This window comes from Lynx rufus, unplaced genomic scaffold, assembly GCF_022079265.1.
Source record: "Lynx rufus isolate CCGP_SWC_20201006 ecotype Redwood Valley unplaced genomic scaffold, mLynRuf1.p SCAF_2, whole genome shotgun sequence".
In the NCBI taxonomy this organism is placed as follows: domain Eukaryota; kingdom Metazoa; phylum Chordata; class Mammalia; order Carnivora; family Felidae; genus Lynx; species Lynx rufus.
Window position 1 is genome coordinate 142,680,743 of NW_025814834.1, and position 20,137 is coordinate 142,700,879.

The 20,137-nt window shown below is 43.7% G+C and overlaps 1 protein-coding gene across 1 annotated transcript in view; it reads left to right on the top strand.

Moving 5' to 3' along the window:
- ABCA4 (ATP binding cassette subfamily A member 4) overlaps window positions 1–20,137 on the top strand; it is a 164,309-nt gene that overhangs the window by 143,018 nt on the left and 1,154 nt on the right. Inside the window, exon 52 of the mRNA XM_047082315.1 lies at window positions 270–446. Within this exon, the coding sequence (XP_046938271.1) occupies window positions 270–446 (177 nt within the window). The remainder of the gene's footprint in view (window positions 1–269; window positions 447–20,137) is intronic.

A 20,137-nucleotide genomic window follows, 5' to 3' on the forward strand; every position in this document is an offset into this window, starting at 1 on the left:
GTGAGAAATAAAATTTCGTTGCTTATTTAAAAGGGGAGGGGGGAGGTTAAGATTGTCATCAAGGGGTTGGTTTCTCGACACCAGGCCCAGATGCCCACCCTCCCGCAGGTGTCATGTTCCCACAAACACACACAGGGCCCACAGCTAGTCTTCAGTGGACGGCCCAAAACAAGGCCTTCATCGTAAAACCTCACCACATGGGCTTGCCACGCTGTCCCTGGAGCTCATGGAAGGTAGTGCTAGCTCTACCTTTTCCAAACTCTTCATAGTTCTTGGCCCAGTTTTTGTCTGGTTCCAGACTCTTGCTGATGGTGGTGTTTGTGGCCCCTTCCACAGTTGCTGCCTTCAGGACTTGGCAACGCTACTTGATCTTAGGAGCGCCAACCCTTGGTGTGCCCGCCAAGGCTGACCCAGACTGTCACTCCTTTCTCCTTGAAAGTCCTGGGGTAGGACCTCTATCTTAGTTTCAGCTTCTGGGTTCCCTGACCCCCCACTATAGCCTACCCCCAACCAACGACCCCAGTGGCCTACCAGTCCTACCACGGGCCTGTTGAGCATGGTTTTGCATAGTTTGGACAGGACAACAGTGGGACTTGTGATTGTACTTCCATTTGTACTTTGTTGCGTATAGTATGCCTAATCATGGCTACTAAAGTGTGCATGGTTAATCTTACTGCCTGAGCTGCTTCTGTATTAATCCCTTTGTTGTCCTTAAGAGAATTTAAAATAAATACCACTGCTGCCATTGGAGTTCTGTTAAGAAGATGTACTAAACCCAGTAGACCCAAGTCTCTGGTGCCTCTAACTTGAGAACTTGATTGATTTGCAACTGTTTCGGAGCCTGTACTAAGGGCCAGGAAGCATAGTACACACTGGGAAACCAGGGACAAGACATGGCCCCCATTCCTGTGGAACTCATAGTCCAATGGGGAGAAATATGAGTACCCAAATGATTATGAGTCGGCATAAGCACCGCTAAGAGGTAAGTGGAAGAAGCATGCTTAACCCAAAGGAGACATGGCTGAGTACATTATTAAAAGGAGAAAAGAAAACAAAGGGAAGGAGGCAGGGGAATGGGAGGGAGCATGTTCTAAGCAGTGGGAGCAACGGTGGGGAGGGGGTGAGAGACCCTAACTCTGTGCAGTGCATCAGTCTGGCTAGAAGCTGGGAGTACAGGGCGAGTAGGTGCTTCCAGGGGGAGAGAAGATAGAGACAGATCCGCATCCTGGTGGGTCTTGTACTCCAGGCTCTGCAGTTTGGATTTTATCCTGTAACAGGAGATATCCATGGGGGAGTTTGTTCTAACTGTGGTTCCCGAATGCTGCACACAGAAATTCAGATTTAGCAGGTCAGGGAGTGGACCCAGGAATCTGCATTTTTATAAGCACTCCCTTTGCTGGATGAGTTTGTTGAAGAGGATGATTGGACAACACTTGTCTAAATACAGCTGTAGGAGATGTAGAGCCATAGAGGGGTGGTGTGATCAGATCTGTTTCAGAAAAGTCACTCTGGCAGAAAGTACCCCATCCATGCTCACTCAGCAAAGCTCCCTAATCCTTTGATAATCCCCCAGTAACCTTCTGCTACCCATGGGGTGTAGAGCTCAGAGTAGGCTCTGAAAGAGACAGACTCCTGAGAAAAGAGGCCACTGGGAGGGTCATGCCTGAGTACTCCTGGACTGTTTTCCTTGTGACATTTGTAGCCCCAAACCCAGGGCAACCAGTGCTTGCTGCAAAAATACAAAAGCTTTGGGGCCCTAGGTCCACTGATGGACCTCTGGATTCTAGAGAATACAGGCTGTGCTGGGGGCTGGAGCCTGGGGTAGATCCACGTCCATTCTAGTCAGGGCCACAGGAGCTCTGGACAGGACAGAACCTGTGCTCGTTTGGTTAACAAAAGCCCAGGGGGAATTTGGGTGCAGGCCATGTCAGCTACTTACCTGAAATGCCAAGTCTATCATTTCAGAGAATGGAACTCACCCTGCTTGTAGCCCAGTTTCCTACAGCCAGTGGTGATTAATGCATTGATAAATATGACAATGACATTCCAACCAAGAGCCTGCCCACTCACCCCCTTGGAGCTGCCTAATCAACTGAGCAGGATTTCTGCAGAAAAATGCCTTCTCATTATCTGGTGATTCTGAGCCTGGTAAAAAATCCAAGCCGACTGACACTGACTGACAGCATGGAAGGTTAGGTAATGTTCACATTACCCTGGTGCTCACCACCCACGTGCATCCCAGGATGAACCCTCAGAGCCCAGCCCTGGTCGCATCTTCCGTGCCTCTTCCACGGCAAAGCTGTGTCTCCCCCAGGATTGCACGATGCCATCGTCTGTAACATTTCATTTCATATTCTGCCATCTCAGAGGGCAAGAACCATATGCTTCAGGCTTCTTTTTTCTGATTCCCTGCGCCAATGAGTGGCCACTCAAACGAGCATGCCTGAAACAACCATGAGGCCTCTGTCTGGGCCCGTGTTCAGCCACTGAGCCAACATGCTAAGAGCTCAGCCCTGCAGCCACCCAGTCACCAGCTTCTAGACCAAGACATGTGTTTCTTGAACACTCTCTAGATTTTTCTTTTTTTGGCTTACACTTAGCAGGATTGCCCCACCACTGGATGAATCCTGACTGGCATTTGCTGTGACTAAGCCTCATTGACACTCTGGTGGAACACCACTGAGGATCTAGAGAAGAAAATGGAAAAATAATCACTTTCAACTGCTTTAAACAGCCAGTAGGAGATGATTCCATTTAAAGCAGCTACAAGGTACCTAACTCAAATATTTTGGCTTTTCTGTGTCAACTTGTCTGTCAGTTTCCAGGCCATAAACATTTAAAAAATCATTTGTATGTGATCTAATGACACTTGTGAGTGTGTCATCAATACCTAAAAAATCTAAGAAACATCAACCTCATATAATTAATCAAAAGATAAGTTTCAATATAGGTATCAAAAATCTTTATCATGGGGCACCTGGGTGGCTCAGTTGGTTGAGCGTCTGACTCTTGATTTGGGCTCAGGTCATGATCTCACAGTTCATGAGATCGAGCCCCACATCAGGCTCTGCTGCTGACAGTGTAGAGTCTGCTCGAGATTCTCTCTCTCCTCTCTCTCTGTCCCTCCCCTTCATGCACAATTTCTCTTTCTCTCTCTCAAATAAATAAACATACAAAATATTTATCATTAACAGTGAGTTTATAGAGAGTCAAGCATTTGTAATCAGCTTTCAATACCATGATTCAAGCTTGAAGAAATGGCTATCAAAGATACTATTCTACTCTAAAGAACTAAAGTAATAATGTCATTACAGTTCATTAATATGAGGAGTCGAGTGGTTGGCCCTAGTAAGACCCAATCAAGTACACTATGTCTTGGTACAGAGGCCAAGAGGTCAGGACAATCCAATGATGATGGTCTCTTTGCTGTCCATGATACCTGGTGAGTTTGTAATTCACCTAACTGGTGGGCACTGTCACCACCCATTGTGATATGGAATAAAGATATCTGAAATCTTGAGAGAACTTTAAGATTTAGGATTCAGGAATTGGTTTATTTTAATTAAAATAAACCTTTAAGTAGTCTTCAAAATGATATGTTCTTGTCATCTTATAACTATTTTGTCAAAAATAAGGACATATACGTAAGATACTTTCACATACACGATATTCATTCTATGTCATTTAATTCTAGATATTATTATCCCAACTTTTACTAAGAGGATTAACCTGGAGCTCAGGGAGAGACTCAAGATCATATAACTGGTAAGTCGCAGAGTTGGGACTCACCCAGATCTGTCTGCCCCAATTTTCATATTCCTTCTGCTACACTTTCTATCACCTCACACCTATGATACCTAGGTTTGCTCCTTTTATCCAGAAGACACAATTGTTTCTCGATCTTATAGTCAAGAATTTCCAGCTGGTGTAAACAAAAATTACAACGAAAAACTCTACATATTGGTCATATGTGTCCTACTGGTCTAGGGTGTCCCCTAGCATATTTAAACCAGTGCCAATAAGGCCAGAACCAAAGGTTAGGGGGGTCCACTGCCACACTTCTACCCTTCCCAAATGCCTTCAGCTCAGGGACACTACTCAGAAGCACAGGACAGGTTTTCAGACACCCAATGACAAAAGTGAGTTTCAGTAGATTAATATTTACTCCTGAAACGTGCACACAAACAGCTGTGCTGCCCTTCATCTTAACAGCCATACAAAAGGCTTTATGTGCCCCTGGCTGTTTCCTCTCAGAGACTGGATATCAGACAGGTTGGGCAGAGTCCTTCCCATTTTCAAATAAACCCTAAATGCCTCAAGCTGTAATAATTGTGTGACAAAGGCTGTGACTCCTTAACTACCCCCCACCCATAGCAAACAGAGTAGGCTGAAGAGACATAATAGGAATGAGGAACACTAACATTTGTCAAGTTCTCATTATGAGCTAGAAGCTTTCAAAATAACCCTGCGAAGTAGTTATTTTTACCCCTGCTTTTAAGATAAGGCCACCCAAACTGGGAGATTGAATTATCTACCAAGCTATAGAACTAATGAGAGACACAGCTAAGATTTGAACCTAAGCCTGTCTCTCTTAGCTCCCATGGGTTTGGAGGGAGGTGTTCAGGGCTGTGTTTGTTGCATATAGGGGCAAGCTGAAGAATCACTGTAGACCATGGAGACTGAGTTTCAGAGGGGTCCAGGACTCTCCTGCCTGCAATGTCATCCCTACCCTGGTGAGGTGGGCAAGTAACCATGAGTTCTGAGCAGCTCTGAGACCCTAAGATCCTCAATGTCTCCTGGATGACTTAATCAATGACAGTACCTTATTCTATTTCATTTAATGGTTATCTCTTCAATGGTTTCATGGTTATCTCATTTAATTTCATTTCATACAATTTTATTCTTCCTTATGATGATGAAGGTTTTTTTTTTTTTAATTTTTTTTTTCAACGTTTTTTTATTTATTTTTGGGACAGAGAGAGACAGAGCATGAATGGGGGAGGGGCAGAGAGAGAGGGAGACACAGAATCGGAAACAGGCTCCAGGCTCCGAGCCATCAGCCCAGAGCCTGACGCGGGGCTCGAACTCACGGACCGCGAGATCGTGACCTGGCTGAAGTCGGACGCCCAACCGACTGCGCCACCCAGGCGCCCCTGATGAAGGTATTTTTATTCATAGCATACTTCTTTCTGACCTTGGCTAAATCTATGCTAATGAGGTGACTAGTAGTGGGCCCCCTACATAGCTTCAGAGGAAGCAACCATGTGATTAGATCTGGGGGTGGGAGGGGGAAGGGCTGAAAGTTGAGTTCAATCACCAATTGCCAATGATTGCTTCAGCCATGCCTATATAAAGAAACTCCATATAAAAATTGTAAACAACAGGGTTTGGGAGCTTCAAATTTGATAACCATAATCACATACTGGAAGCGTTGGGTACCACTACTCCACCAGGACAAAAACTCCTGCACTGGAGACCTTTCTGGACCTCGTCTTATGTACCTCTTCATCTGTTCCATTTATATTCTTTAAAACTTTTTTTAATGTTTATTTATTTTTGAGAAAGAGAGAGATAGACTGTAAGCAGGGGAGGGGCAGAGAGAGAGGGAGACACAGAATCCGAAGCAGGCTCCAGGCTCTGAGCTGACAGCAGAGAACCCGATGTGGGGCTCGAAACCACAAACCATGAGATCATGACCTGAGCTGAAGTTGGATGCTTAACCAACTGAGCCACCCATGTGCCCCAGGTCCATTTATATTCTTTACAATAAAATGTGATCGTAAGTATGTGTTCCTGACTTCTGAGTATTGTTCTAGCAAATTATCAAAACTGAGGGGGTAAGAGGATCATGGGAAGCCCCAGTTTTGTAGTCAGCTGGGTAGAAATACTGGTACCCTGGGGACCCCATTTGTACTTGGCATCTAAAGTGGGGCAGTCTTATGGGACTGTGCTCTTAACCTCTGGGGTCTCTGCTAACTTCCAACAGTTAGTGTGATAATTGAGTTGAATTGCTGGACACCCAGTTGGTATTGGAGAATTGGTTTTTGATAAAAAACGACACACTTATGCTCCTAGGAAAGTGTCTGGCACATAGTAGGCACTCAACTAATATTTGCTGAATATATGATGGAGGGATGTCATCTCCCCTATACCGAACTGCTGTGAAAGTTCTCCTATTTTGGCCATCATCTTCTTTGGCATCCATACTTTCTTCCTAATGGCTCCCTGATAATCCAACAAATGAATATTTTTGAGGTCCCAACAAGTGCCAGGTGCAGAGAGTTACCAACGTTGATGAAGTTAGCCAAGAGTCATTGAGGATCTTAGGGTCTCAGGGCAGCTCAGAACTTGTGGTTACTTGCCCACCCCACCAGGGTAGGTTTGGATGTTGTGGACAGGATAGCCCTGGCCTCCTCTGAAAGTCAGTCCTCAGTTTATCTACAGTGATTCTTCAGCTTACCTCATATGCAACAAAACACAGCCCTGAATTCATCCAAACTTCTGAAGCCTGGACTAACATCACCTGGAAAAGTCTGGCTCTAAAGACACAAAGTTTGAGAGTCATTCTCAGCAGGAAACAGATGGAACTGCAAAGTGGCCAAGAGCACAATCCTCTATGTTTTCAGCAAACAAGTTTCTCCCACATAGAGCATCCAAGAGCCAGCTGAGTCTCTTGGTCTATCTCTTCTCTTAGCTTTTAGCTTCTACAGCCAACATTTGGGGAATTTTAAAGAAACTCCACTTACCACACAACATTCACAAGAACAAATTCCAGACAGGTTCAAGTGTTTAACTTAAATATACTACTCCTACATTACTAGAAAAGAATATTATTGTAGTCTTGCAGTGGAAGAGTCCTTAACATAGAGGCAATAAACGAAAAATTACGTAGATTAGACTAAATAAACTTTGAATCTCTTAAGGACAAAGGACAAGATTAACAATGTCAAAGCTAAACTGATAGAAATATTTTCAGTTTAGATTAAAAGTGATAATATGTACAGGTAAATAACACATGATACTGTTAACATATAAAGAGCTTCTACAAATTAATGCAAACCCTTTGAAGACAAAGGACAAGAAGGAAGAGATTTTTCTTTGTGAGGGTGGACAGGGCCAAAAAAAAAGGGAAAGGAGCAATAAAACAAGAAGAGCATCTCCCCTCCCACTTGATTCCCAGACTGAATTTTAGGCTCCTAGCAGCAGAAATTGATGGGACCATTCAGAAGAGATGCGTCGAGTCTCAGGGTCTAAGCAGAGCAGCCTTGGGCCCCCGATGACAAAGGGTGGTCAGTACATGGTGAACAGATGAAACTCACTGTCTCAACTCTGCCAGCCAAGGACAGGAAGCTTTGAAGACATGGCACCCGTGACCTGGACTTTGGTGTTTGGCTTCTGTGAGTTTCTTCAAGCTTCTGTGAGCAGCAGATACACTAGAAGCATGGGAGAGGGGACACAGAAGTTGCTATGTGGAGGGACAACCAACAGGGTTATGGACACAGGGGAGACACCCTTCTGGGGACTTCCAAAAAGAACTGAAGGACGTTTTAAGGGACCAGGGAGCCTGTTTTTACGTGGGATCCTGCAATAGAAAATGTCTAGGCATACATGTATATGCGTTCCTTTGTCTGGAAGGATGATTTTCTTAGGGAAGTGGGATTATAAAAGGAGGCAGGAAATTTCACTTTTGGTTGTATACACTTCTGTGATGTTTAATTTTTTGTTGTAAGGAACATATATTACTTTCATAACAGTAACATACAAGAAGACAGTCCCATTTAGAAAAACAAACAAACAAACAAAAAGGCACCAGATGTAGCATTTGGCTTTCAGAGATTGAAAGTGTGCTGGTGACAGACAGCACGAGCCCACAATCACGTCATCAAGTGTACATTGCAGCCTGTGGCAGGGAAGAAAGCACGGAGGGGTAAGATGCATGAGAGATTCCCTAGCCCCAGGTCTGGAACTGAACCATGTCCAAGGGCAAAAGCTGGTTTGGTGGCCAGCATGGAGTGCCAGAGTTAGTTATAATCCCTGGCATAGAGGCCAGGACTTTTTCTGCCCCTTTTTCTCTTTTGAAAAAACGCCTTCTTTTGTGGGCTCAAAGGGCTTCTCTCACACCCACTTAAGCTGCAAGCAAGAGATGGAATCGAGGTCTCACACCCTGCTGCTCTCGGGAAAATGTCCAACGTCTTCATCAAGATTCACAAGGCCTGGCCCCTGACTTCCTCTCCAGCCTATCTCTCCCCTCTTCCAGCTCTTGCTCCAGGCAATAAACTACGTGCTGTCCCCAGACTGTCACCTCTCTCACCTGGAACCCCTTGCCTGCCCCTTCATTCCTTCTTCTATCCCCAGTTGCACTATTACCTCAGAGTCCTGCCAGGGTCCCCCACTGAGTGAGAAACCATCAGCTCTGCTCCTGGAACAGCCTGGGTCATCTCCGAAACATTACCACTCTGTAGAATGGTTGCCTGATTACATGCCCATGGCTCCCACCCGCCTGGTAGCTGTTGTCCTGGCCAGGGTGATAGTATTACCACAGTGACCTCCAGTTTGGGCCCTAGGCTCCATAAACATTTGCTGAATGAGTAACTTGCTGGCCTGGCCTAGCCCGTCAGGCACCTTCAGGTCAGGCACCACTGTGTTCTTGCTGGCTCACCATGACCTCCTCAGAGTTCCTGAGGGAAAGATGGTGGGAAAACCCCAACAGTTAACTGCCCTTACTAAAGTGTCTCTTCCTGGAAGAGAAACTTCAACACAAAAAGAGAGTTACATACCAACAGAAGTAATGGCATATAGACTTTCCTCACGAAGTTCTCACTGTGTCAATTTACCAGGAACAAAGAGCCCGGCAGGGCAGAGAAAGGCATACCAAGGGACTGGAGTTCCGGCTCTGACGCCACCCCAAAGCACTGTGACTTTGGGCAGATCCCTTCACTTCTCTGGCCTGTCTGTCCCAGGCCTAGGAAGTAAAGGGCTGGGTCAGGTCCTCGCTAAAATCCTGGGAGGAGAGGCAGGAGAGAAGCTGAACAATCTGAAAAGCACATCAGTTGGGCCCCACTCAACCTTGACCTCAGCCCTGGATATGGCCCAACTCAAATCCTCCTCCCTAAAACAAACCCCCCTACAGTGGGCATTTACAGTCTGGGTTACAGGGCAAAATTCCCACCAAGGCCTTGCAGTTGGTGCTTTTGACAAACAAACAAATCTAGACTGAACTGGCACCTTTCCTTTAAGAGGAAGGACAGGAAGGACACCTCCTCACACCACATTCCCCACAGTACAAGTTGTACTTGGACCTTATTTCTACCCAGACCGGGTAATTACCAGACCCATGGTGCTGGGCTATGTCACCAGCCTGAGCCTCCCTCCTTGAGACAATGCTGAAGGTAAATCCACGCCCCCTGTCCAAGGCACTAGGGTTGGGAGACTGTGGACCACATTATAAGGAAGAGGGGAGCACATCTATTCCCACCGATTTCACTGAACTGGGGGAAAAGGAGAGAATTTGCTGCTATTTTTCCTGAATTCTACCAAATGCACACTAGCTTGGATATTGATCACATGTGAGTTCAAGTCCCAATTCTGCCACTTTCTAATTATTTCACTTTGGACCAGTTACCAGCCTCTCTGCGTCTGTTTCAAATCTGTAGAGTGGGGATATAATGCTCATACTGGAGGCCTCCCTTGAAGGGTTGTTATGAGGATTAAATGAAACACCTGACAAACATCCAGCACAGGGCCTTTTTAGCGCTAAGTGCTTAGCAAATGCTAGCAACTGTTAACAGCCTGGAAATGTCTGGCACAGAGCAATGGGGCTTATGTTTTTAAAATAATTTCCCCATTAATCATGGTCAGAACCAAATCCTGATCCCACAGCCCAGAATTCAGGTCTTGTCATGCCACCTCACTTACCGCCCCATAGTTTCAGCTACTTTTGATTAAACAACGGAGAACTCAGAGTTGTGAAAATGAAAATCTCCAGGCAAAGACTGTCCCACTCCTGACCACAGCAGCAGACCCAGGAATCCCCGCAGCTCGGATCTGCGGTTTCTTTCTGTCCTAGCAGTACAGCCCTGAGATCAGGCGGCCCAATTCCAAGTTACTGACTTTGAGCCTGGGATGCCTCTCCCCCAGTGAGCTTTTGTTCCTAGGGGAACCTTTAGAATACTTACTTTTGAATCTCATGAAAAATCCCTGTGAGGGAGTAAGAACCAGGAAGTTAGAAACACCTTGGGAATGCATGATAACGAGTGGCCCCTGAACAAAGAGCTGTCTCTGCCAGCTCTGGGCCAATAAATCTTTTTTTGCTGTTTGGGTTGGTCTCAGTTTCTTTATTTAAATGAAACCAAAGGATCAAGATGGGGCATGGAGTAGAGAGAAAAAAGACATCCTCAGCCAAACTCTCCTTGACTTGGTTAATAAATAAACCAGGGATTAAGCTGCTATAGCACATTCTATTCTGTAGCCCAGAAGGGATCCTCCTCATTCCAAGGGACATGGACACTAGATTAGTAGCTTCAGTCCCTACCCAACTTCCCTGTGTCTGTGTCTGCTGAATGTGGTGGTTGACAAGACCACCTCGAACCCCAGAGTCACTTCTGGAATACCACCAGGACCAGAAAGGATCCAGAGGCAAAGAGAAGCTTCTGGGGCCCTGATAAACAAAATTGGCCCATGAGGGCATGGTCTATGCCTGGCAGTGTGCCAACCACTTTCCATGTATCTCCTTAGTTAATCCTCATAACCCCATACCGGGGAACTGTTATTAGTATGATGGCTCCGAGGGATTGAGTGGCATGCTCAAGAAATTGGCAGAAATTATCTTAAACCCCACAACTTGATGTGGGAGGGTATCATATAATACTGCCTTTACCATTTCACTACAAATTGCAAATGATGTAGTATTTCCAAAAATTAGGAAATTAGTAAGCAGTGGATTTATCTGGGAAGGTTTGGAAAAGGGGAAGGATTTGCAGGGTCCCGAGGAAGGGGAAGAGGCAAGGACCCCACGTGCTGGGAAGAAGTCCTACATGTGCAAGAAGCAGGGGCAAGACCCAGATCAGACTTTTCTACAGCAAATGTTCTCACTTCCCTCCTGTAACGTATCTAATCTGGAAATTAAAGGCTACCTGAGCATGTATAAAAGGCTACTTGAGCGCTGTCAAAACACCTATTAACTTTAGCAGCTCTTATAAATGCCTTTCCCCGGGCACTCAGGATGGAAGACCTGCCAGGAGGGCATGTGTCTTCCCAAGTGGGTCTCCTCAGCCAAACTCTGCTGACATTCCTTTCCCTCCATGGACCTCAGGCATTGCAAGGTGGGGCGGCTCATGACAGCTTCCTCCACACAAGCTCTTTGGACTCAAAATCCTTTTTTTCTTTTTTTAAGTTGTTCTTTCTTTGCTCTTTGGAAACTACTGTTCAGATGGTTCTGCAAGTTTAATTTCTTCACTCTTCGGCACTGAGAATTTTGCTTTTGTTTTTAATAGACTTATGCAAATCAAACGTATAATATTTCTCTTAAATTAAGGTCATCTGGGTGACTAGTACAAGATTCAGAACAAGATGCATTCCAGGATGTCCTGACACAACCAGAGAGGGACTGTCACTGTCTGGCTGAGCCCCCAGTTCCCCATGGGAGAATGTTGAGCCCACCGTCAGCCCCCAGCTCCCAGATAGCACGAGTCTCTCCTTCCTCCTCAGGCCCTCAGCCATAGGTAAGTCTCTGCCTCCGACTCACAGATCTCTCTGTGACCAAGCCACCATGTAGGAAAGTTCCTGGAGGTGAGTGTCATGCTTCATCCACTCTTCCAACAAGTATGCCTTATTGCCTTCTAAGTACGAGGAAATTGCGGGACTCTGGAATACAGCTAGCTGTGAGCAAGACTGTCCTGGCATTGGAAAGGCATCGGACTTATCATACTTAAGAGTACAGACTCTGCAGCTAGATTGCCTGGATCAGAATCTCAGCTCTCCCACATGCTAACTATGTGACCCTGGGAAAGTCACTTAACCTCCGTGTATCTTAGTTTCCTCATGTATACAATGGTGATGATAACAGTACCCACCTCCCAGCTATGAGAGGATTAAGTGAATTCATGTTTAGGTGAATTCACTGTATTTATGATTAGTAGCCAGTAAATCCTATGTATAAGTTAGTACTACAGACTGTCGTGATCATGAACCTGATAAAAGTGCTCTCTACAGCCAGCATTAGTACAGGATGTTTTAGGAGGACACGAGAGGGGTGCATAACCCAGACAAGGGGCCAAAAGATGTCACACGTTCAACAGACACTTAAAGAATCAGATAACCAAAGTGAGGGTATGTGAGGACAGGAGAGGGTCCAGAAGGAGGGACAGCAGGTGCAAAAGCATGGAGGCAAAAATCCATGCTTGCTTTGGCAACTTTGCTTCATTTAAAGAAACAAGTGACAGTAAGTCAGTCACCAAATAACAGTTATTACAGACTTTGTAATGTGCTTTAACCATTAATGTAAAAACAGCAAAGAATTCAGATTCAGATGACAAAGAGCAAGTCTGAACTAAATTTATCTCTGAAGGTTATACCAACAGGTCAGAATGGCTCACAAGTTCTCTTTATTTCCAATAGGAAACAAACATTTACGGACCTCACAGTTCGGGGTTAGCTGGATCATTTCTTGGAAGATTTCTGATCTGTAACAGAAGACATACCAGAGTCTTGCTTTTTAGTCCCCACCTCTGTCCCCAGCTCCTCACCTGCATGTGCTAGTTACACAACAAATGGCTTTTTTTTTTTCTTTATACTCACATGCACTGAATTTTAGTTCGTATCCTAATTGTTTGGATTTTTTTTAACAAATGCTTTTTAGACGGCAAATGTTAAAATGAATTTTGCCAATGCCCCATGCTTCTCTTCCCACTCAGTTCACAGAAAGCAAGTTTGGGCCTGCCTCTGATCTCTTGCAGCAGCAAGCTAATCTCCAAGATGACCTCACTGCAGAACTGTGTTTTATAATCAGCTAGCAAATCTCAGTATGAACCAAGAGCAAAGGTTAGAAAGACAATAAAAATACAAACAAGCCAGGATTGTACAAGTCAGGTTAGTTCAGAGAACCAGCTGGACCTATGATTAAATTTCAATTAAAAAAAAAGAAACAAAAAACCAACAACTATAGGAGGAGAAGCCTTCCTAGCACATAAGAATCCTTTTCAGAAGAAGAGCAAGACCTTTTTCTTATTAACAAATGGAGATGTTGTAGTTCCTGAGATAATAAACAAAGGAAAAGGATTTGAAAATTCACCTAAGCTGTGGATTTTTGAACAGGTTTTGCCGGAGGGAAACCTTTGTTCACATGAAATATTTACCAAGATGTGTAAGTAAAACACACTAAGACAGAGCTGCTCTGGCTAAAGGCAGGGTCGAGGCCCCAGTTCCAGCTGTTGCCCACCTGACCCTTGAGCACTTCTAAAACCACTCCTTGTGGTCTAACCCACTGCACCTGTCACTTTACAGAAGAAAAGCCCGAGGCTCAGGGGAAAATATTTGACTTGTCCTAGGCCACACAGCTAGCCGCTAGCAGAGCCAGGAGAAGTTCCTAGGTCTACCACTTTAAATTCAGTGACCCTTCCACGACACTACACAGACAGGAGGGGAAATACGCTCACTAACATGGAGAGGGTGGCTGATGGGAAGCGGACGGAGCATGAAGAGGAGGACTGCCCTGTTAAATGCACAGAAGGATGGGGCAGGGCAAAGGCATGCAGTGGCTACTAGCTGTTCGGGGCTCCAAGATGCCTGCTTATGTGAGAAGACAGCATATCCCATCTTTCTGCTGGATTACCAGCCCACAATGATTTATCCACATGTTCAGATCAACAGACATTAGCTGAGCATCTGCTATTAGGTGCTAGGCAGCATGCTGGGTACAGCAATCCAAAAGCAAGTAAGCCACCCACCACCCCAGCACACCTGGGCTAGTACAGAAGACACAATAGAAACCCCAGCAACAGCCAGTGTGAGACCGCAGTGGTGGACCTGCAGGGTAGCTACACAGGAGGGGGAGGGGCGAAGAGAGGAGTTCACTGGGAGAAGCGAAGATGGCCCAGAAGAAAAGACACCCATGCTGTGTTTCCAAGGATGAGTTTGTCAGCAGGCAGACAAGAGAGGAGGGACTTCTCATTCCGGGAGTTCAGAAACAGGTTTTAAATGGAGGTGAGAGGTGCCCATTTGCAGTTGAGAAAGATCACCACGGTGGCATTGTGGAGATCCACAGCATGAGAAGGCTTCTGCAAAGTGTTGAAAGGAGGGGACCAAAAGCAGAGATGGAAACCGGGTGGTTTTCACAAAGAAAATCAGCGTGGGGAGTGGAAGCCATAAAGGAGGAAAGGAGGGCTCCCTGGGCTCCCACAATTCCAGAAACTGCTAGAAGGTAGTGCACCAAGTGAGATACAGAACAGTTTAGGAGGGAGACGGGGAGCCAGGTTTAGTGGACAAGAGTTCAGGGTGCCAGTGGGCACTCCAAGCGGAGGTGTCCAGCAAGGACGTGGGTGTAAGAGTCATCCAATGGTGCACACCACACAGGGCTCTAACTTCTCAAGGACGAGCCACTGCCCTGTTTCCCCCTGTCTGAAGGCTTGTAGTAACTAGAACTTGCTGAAATTGTGTGTTGTATGTTTCTCCTTCCCTAAGCTATCTAGTAGAATCCAAACCCTATCAACTTTTAACACACGTTAGCTGGAGAATAACAGCCACACCCCAGAGAAACTGGCTTGTTCTATCTGATGTGGGACATCTTCTTTACAGAAAAAGTAAGTGAAACATTGGTGCGGCTTGAATTATCATAAGGTGAGCCCCTGTGTAACCTCACCTAGGTCAGAAAGTAAAATGTTGGCGGCACTCCAGAAGCCAGCTGTGTGCACCTCTCAACTCACAACCCTGCCCTCACTCTCAGAAGTGACCACTGTCTTGACTTTTGGGACTACTGCTTTTCTTTACTTTCTACTTGTTTGTTTAATGCTTATTTATTTTTGAGAAAGAGAGAGAGCGTGTGCAAGCGGGAGAGGGGCAGAGAGAGAGGGAGACACAGAATCCCAAGCGGGCTCCAGCCTCTGAGCTGTCAGCACAGAGCCTGATGCGGGGCCGGAACCCATGAACCTCGAGACCTGAGCGGAAGTCGTACGCTTGAGCAACTGAGCCACCCAAGCGTCCCTCTACTTTTAATACCTACGTATGCATCTCAAATGGTATGGTATGGTGTTAGCAATACAAGTGAACTCGTACTACGAGATTAAAAGAAATGAAATAAAACAATATGATAGTGTGCCACTGGATGGAAGACAAGAGATAGAAGGGAACGACTAGAAACAAATCCAAGTATGTAGATGAATTAGAAGATACCTATTTCATATCTTGTATCAAAAAAATGCCAAATGGAATAAAGATTTAGTGTAGAAACTGAAGCAATAAAAGTACTAGCAGAAAATAGAGGGAGATATTGTTATGTTACCTCATGGTAGAAAGGCCTTTCTAAGCATAACACCAAAGCTAAAGCCACAAGGGAAAAGAATATTAGATTCGTTTATAAAGAAATAAAAAGCTTCCATAAATCAATTAACACAGTAACCAAAACTGTTTTTGGTTTAACCAAAACTAAAAAGAAAATTCCAAATGGGAAATTACATGTGACATAAGACTAACAAAGCAATTATGTCCTTAGTTTTTACAAATCAGTAAGAAAATAAAACATGACAGGGGTGTCTGGGTGGCTCAGTCAGTTAAAGCGTCTGACTTGGTTTTGGCTCAGGTCATGATCTCACAGTTGGTGAGTTCAAACCCAGCTTCTGGCTCTGAACTGACAGCGTTAAGCCTGCTTTGGATACTCCCCCTCCCGTTCTCTGCCCCTTCCGTTGCTTGTGCTCTCTGTCACTAGTTCTTTCTCTCTCTCCAAATAAATAAATAAACTTAAAAAGAATTTAACAAAAAAAGTTTAAAAAACTATTAATGATGTACTTAAAAGTAGCTTTAATAACAAAAGAAAATGTCTTCTATGATGTTAAGTTTTTTTATTAAAAAAATTGTTTACCGGTTATTTTTGAGAGACAGAGCATGAGGTAGGGGGTGGGGGGGTGGGGCAGAGAGCAAGGGAGACACAGAAATCCGAAGCAGGCTCCAGGCTCTGAGCTGTCAGCATAGAGCTTGATTGGGGTTCGAACCCACAAACCATGATATCATGACCTGAGGCAAAGTAAGATGCTCAACCGACTGAGCCACCCATGTGCTCCAAGTTTTTTTTAAATAAAGATAGTTGTTGACAGTATGAATTCTAGTCATGTAAAAAAATGTATTTAAAAAAAACAAAGTAGATACCTTTGAGTCTGGGCCTCTAGGAATAACTCCCAGAGTGACACTGCTAACCTAAGTGTCCTTCCAAAAGAACTGCTCCTGTGTCACAATAAGAAGGGTGAGCAATCAAGAGGCTGCCACTGAACCTGCTGATTTTGAGAAAGTATTACTATCACTTTGTTCCAGGGATCAGGAAGCGGCGCAAACTGCCTCCTGACACCTGTAAAGCTAGGGATAGGACACGAGACCGTGGCTGTTGCGAGATGCAGGATGCCCTCCATCACACTTTGAGATCTAAAACTCGCACATGGCATTGACGTAATCTAACTTGTACCTAGAAGGAGGGCTGCAAGGGATGCTGAGATGACAGGGTTTCGCTTCCACGCTCTGCTGCACACGAAGGCACCCCGGAAGGTATTTGGGGATTGAGTGCCAACCGAAGATTTCTACCACAGAGCACATTATCAAATAACGTAGCATGGACTTCCTATAGCAGTGAGGCACTGCGGACTGTGTTCCACCGGCAAACCACCACCCCAGGAATTGAACAGCAGCCTCCGGTCTTTCATGGAATGTTGTCTAACATGCCTCATTGGAATTGCCACAGAAACAGGAACCGGGAGGGAAGAAACTCGGCCTGTGAAGTTTTTTAAAACATGTCTCAATTACTCCTTACTAAAAGCTTGTTTGTCTCCAGGGGTTACATACTGAATAGATATGTGCTAGTTGCCTTGATCAAACATGCTTTAAGGCCAAAAACATGCCCCTAATTAGCAATGTTCTGGTCTGTGTGTCAAGAGAGACTGGAAAATAATTCAGTATAAAAATGGGAAAAATGCTTATGCTACAATATTAATTTTATTTTTTATTTTTTTTTAAATTTTTTTAATGTTTATTTATTTTTGAGACAGAGAGAGAGACAGAGCATGAATGGGGGAGGGGCAGAGAGAGAGGGAGACACAGTATCGGAAGCAGGCTCCAGGCTCTGAGCCATCAGCCCAGAGCCTGACGCGGGGCTCGAACTCACGAACCGTGAGATCGGGACCTGAGCCGAAGTCGGACGCTCAACCGACTGAGCCACCCAGGCGCCCCTACAATATTAATTTTAAAGGCATGTAAAACTACATAGAGTATGATCACAATATATCATAAAACAATAAAATCTTACCAGTAATCAAAGAATAACAAGATACACTTACCCATCAGACAGGCAAAAATTGAAGAGACAGATAATATCTAGTGTTAGTGACTATGGGAGGAAATGGGTAGTCTTACACAATTTAAATTTGAGTGTAAATTGGTTCAGCAGTAGCTTTAATAAAAGCAGGAAATGCACACCCTTTAAGACTGTAGTACTACATTTAGTTATTGGAGAAAAATGTTCCCCTGTGTACAAAGAGGCAAGTACTAAGAATGTTTATGGCCCAATGTTTATTCTAGCAAAATTCTGAAAGCAATTATCTGGCCATTAAATACAGAGAATAAATAAATTATAGTATGGGCAGCACAAAAGGAAAGGTCTCTCCTGACATGTATCATGGCAGTCTGAACACCCCCAGAAAATTGTGCCAAAGGGTTTAAAAACAAATATACAAGAAAAGTAAACACACACGCACACACAGAGACATACACAGAACAAACTTCAGGTAACTATTTTGGATTGTAAACAAGGATAAATTTAATGTTCAAACAATCTGATAAAATAACCATTTGGAAAATAAATGAATAAATTATAGTAAGTTCATATAATGGAGTATTACGTTGTTTTTAATATGGACACGATAGACATCTGTGTACTGTATTGTCTGTTATGGAGAATAATATAATAGTGTATTATTAAATTTAAAATTGAGTGTGGGGTGCCTGCATGGCTCAGTCAGTTAAGCGTCAGACTCTTGATTTTGGCTCAGGTCATGATCTCATGTTTGTGAGATACAGCCCCACAAGGTCAGTGCAGAGCCTGCCTGGGATTCTCTCCTTTTTCTCTGCCCCTCCCATTTGCATTCTCTAAATCAATCAATCAATCAATCAATAAACTTTAAAAATTAAAAAAATTTAAATCAATTGCATAAAATAATATTAAACCAAGATTTGATAATTTGAACCCATTTTACCTTATTAAGAATAAAATGTACCAGGTGATTCCTTAATAAGGTAAAATTAATTCTAATTCTCACATTTTGTTTATTCTTGGATAATGTAAAAACAGACTATGAATAAAAATGTGACCACTTCCTGCAACAATTAATTCACTCATGAGAACATTTTTGCTCTTTGCTTGAATCTAAACACTTATAGCTCATGAGCTCTTGTTGGGCTTCCAACAGTTCATTACGTTTTTTTAAATTGTTCTGTGATCAAATACGTTGAGGAAATTTGGGTGTAGTGTAATTACAAGCCAGTTGAGGAGAGTGGTTCTCAAAGGGAAGCATGGATTATAGTATCAGATCCTGGAAAGGTCAAGGAAAATGAAAAAAAAGAGTGGTGGATGTTGGTGACTTTTGTATTTACAAACATTTGCAGAAGAACTTTAAAGCAGGTAAAACCAAAATTATGCTATTCCCCAAAAAATGGAAATGTCAGCAATATTACTCCTCTTCTATAGAAAAGATTCCTTCAAAATAACTGTGTATGATAAAGTTCTTCTGATTTTTCATTTTTTGTTTTTGTCACCAAATAAATTTATAAGATTAAGTTTCCCTTTCTCAATACTATGACATTATGACAAGGCTATCAGTAAGTATAATATATAGATTTTTTAAAGCTGTACAGGTATAAAAAGCATATAAAGCATTCATGCACACACTCAAGAATTAAAATCACATCAATAAATACACTTTTTGTGTCACAAGTAAATTGTAACATGGAAGAGTAAGGAGTTTGAAGATAAGGGGTCTGGGTTTTGATTGGGGCCCCAATTCCTTTTAGTAGTGAGATTTTCAGTAAGTTTATCTGACTTGCTGTGAAGAATAAACGAGTTTACATAACATAAATTTTAAAAACATAACACAATGCTGCTATGAATTCATTTTATGAATTTGCCAATGTTGTGAAAACTGGATTGTAAGGGGAAAAGAGTGGAGGTGTTAATGATAGGGGCACTCACTTACTGAACCTTTACGATGAGGCAAGTACTATACTAAGGACTGTAAGTTCTCTAATTCCTCACACCTGCTCAATGGGGTAGATACTATGTCAGGTGGAACTATGGAACCATTTCTGTAGGTCAAAAATGGTCAATTATCAGCAATTTCATATGGCTTAAACTATCATCTGCCCAGAATGGAGAAAGTGAAAGAGAGAGACTGAGTTAAAATAGCCAGTACCTGGTAAAATCAGGTTTGCAAGGCATACAGGTTTACATCTGTGACCAGTATGCTATATAAATTCCTAGCAAGAAAGCGGGTCTAATAGTTTAGGAGGTATAACCTCTAAGTTTTAATCAAGAATTATTTGCATGATATTAGAGAATATACAGGAAGTCGAGAAACAATGCCACAGCAAATTAACACAAGAATCAAATGTTTACAGGGGCTCAGATGGTTAAGAATTAGACTTGGGCTCAAGTCCTGATCTCAGGGTTCCTGGGTTCCAGCCCCAGGGCGGGCTCCGTGCAGAAGCTCAGAGCTTGAAGCCTGCTTCGGATTCTTTGTCTCCCTCTCTCTCTCTCTCTCTGTGCCCTTCTCCCACTCCTGCTCTGTCTCTCAAAAAATAAATAATAAAAAAAAATTGTTTTAAAGAACCAAATGTTTACATTAATTAAAATACTCCATGCTTGCTCCTGCATTACCCTTTTCAGTGAATTCTT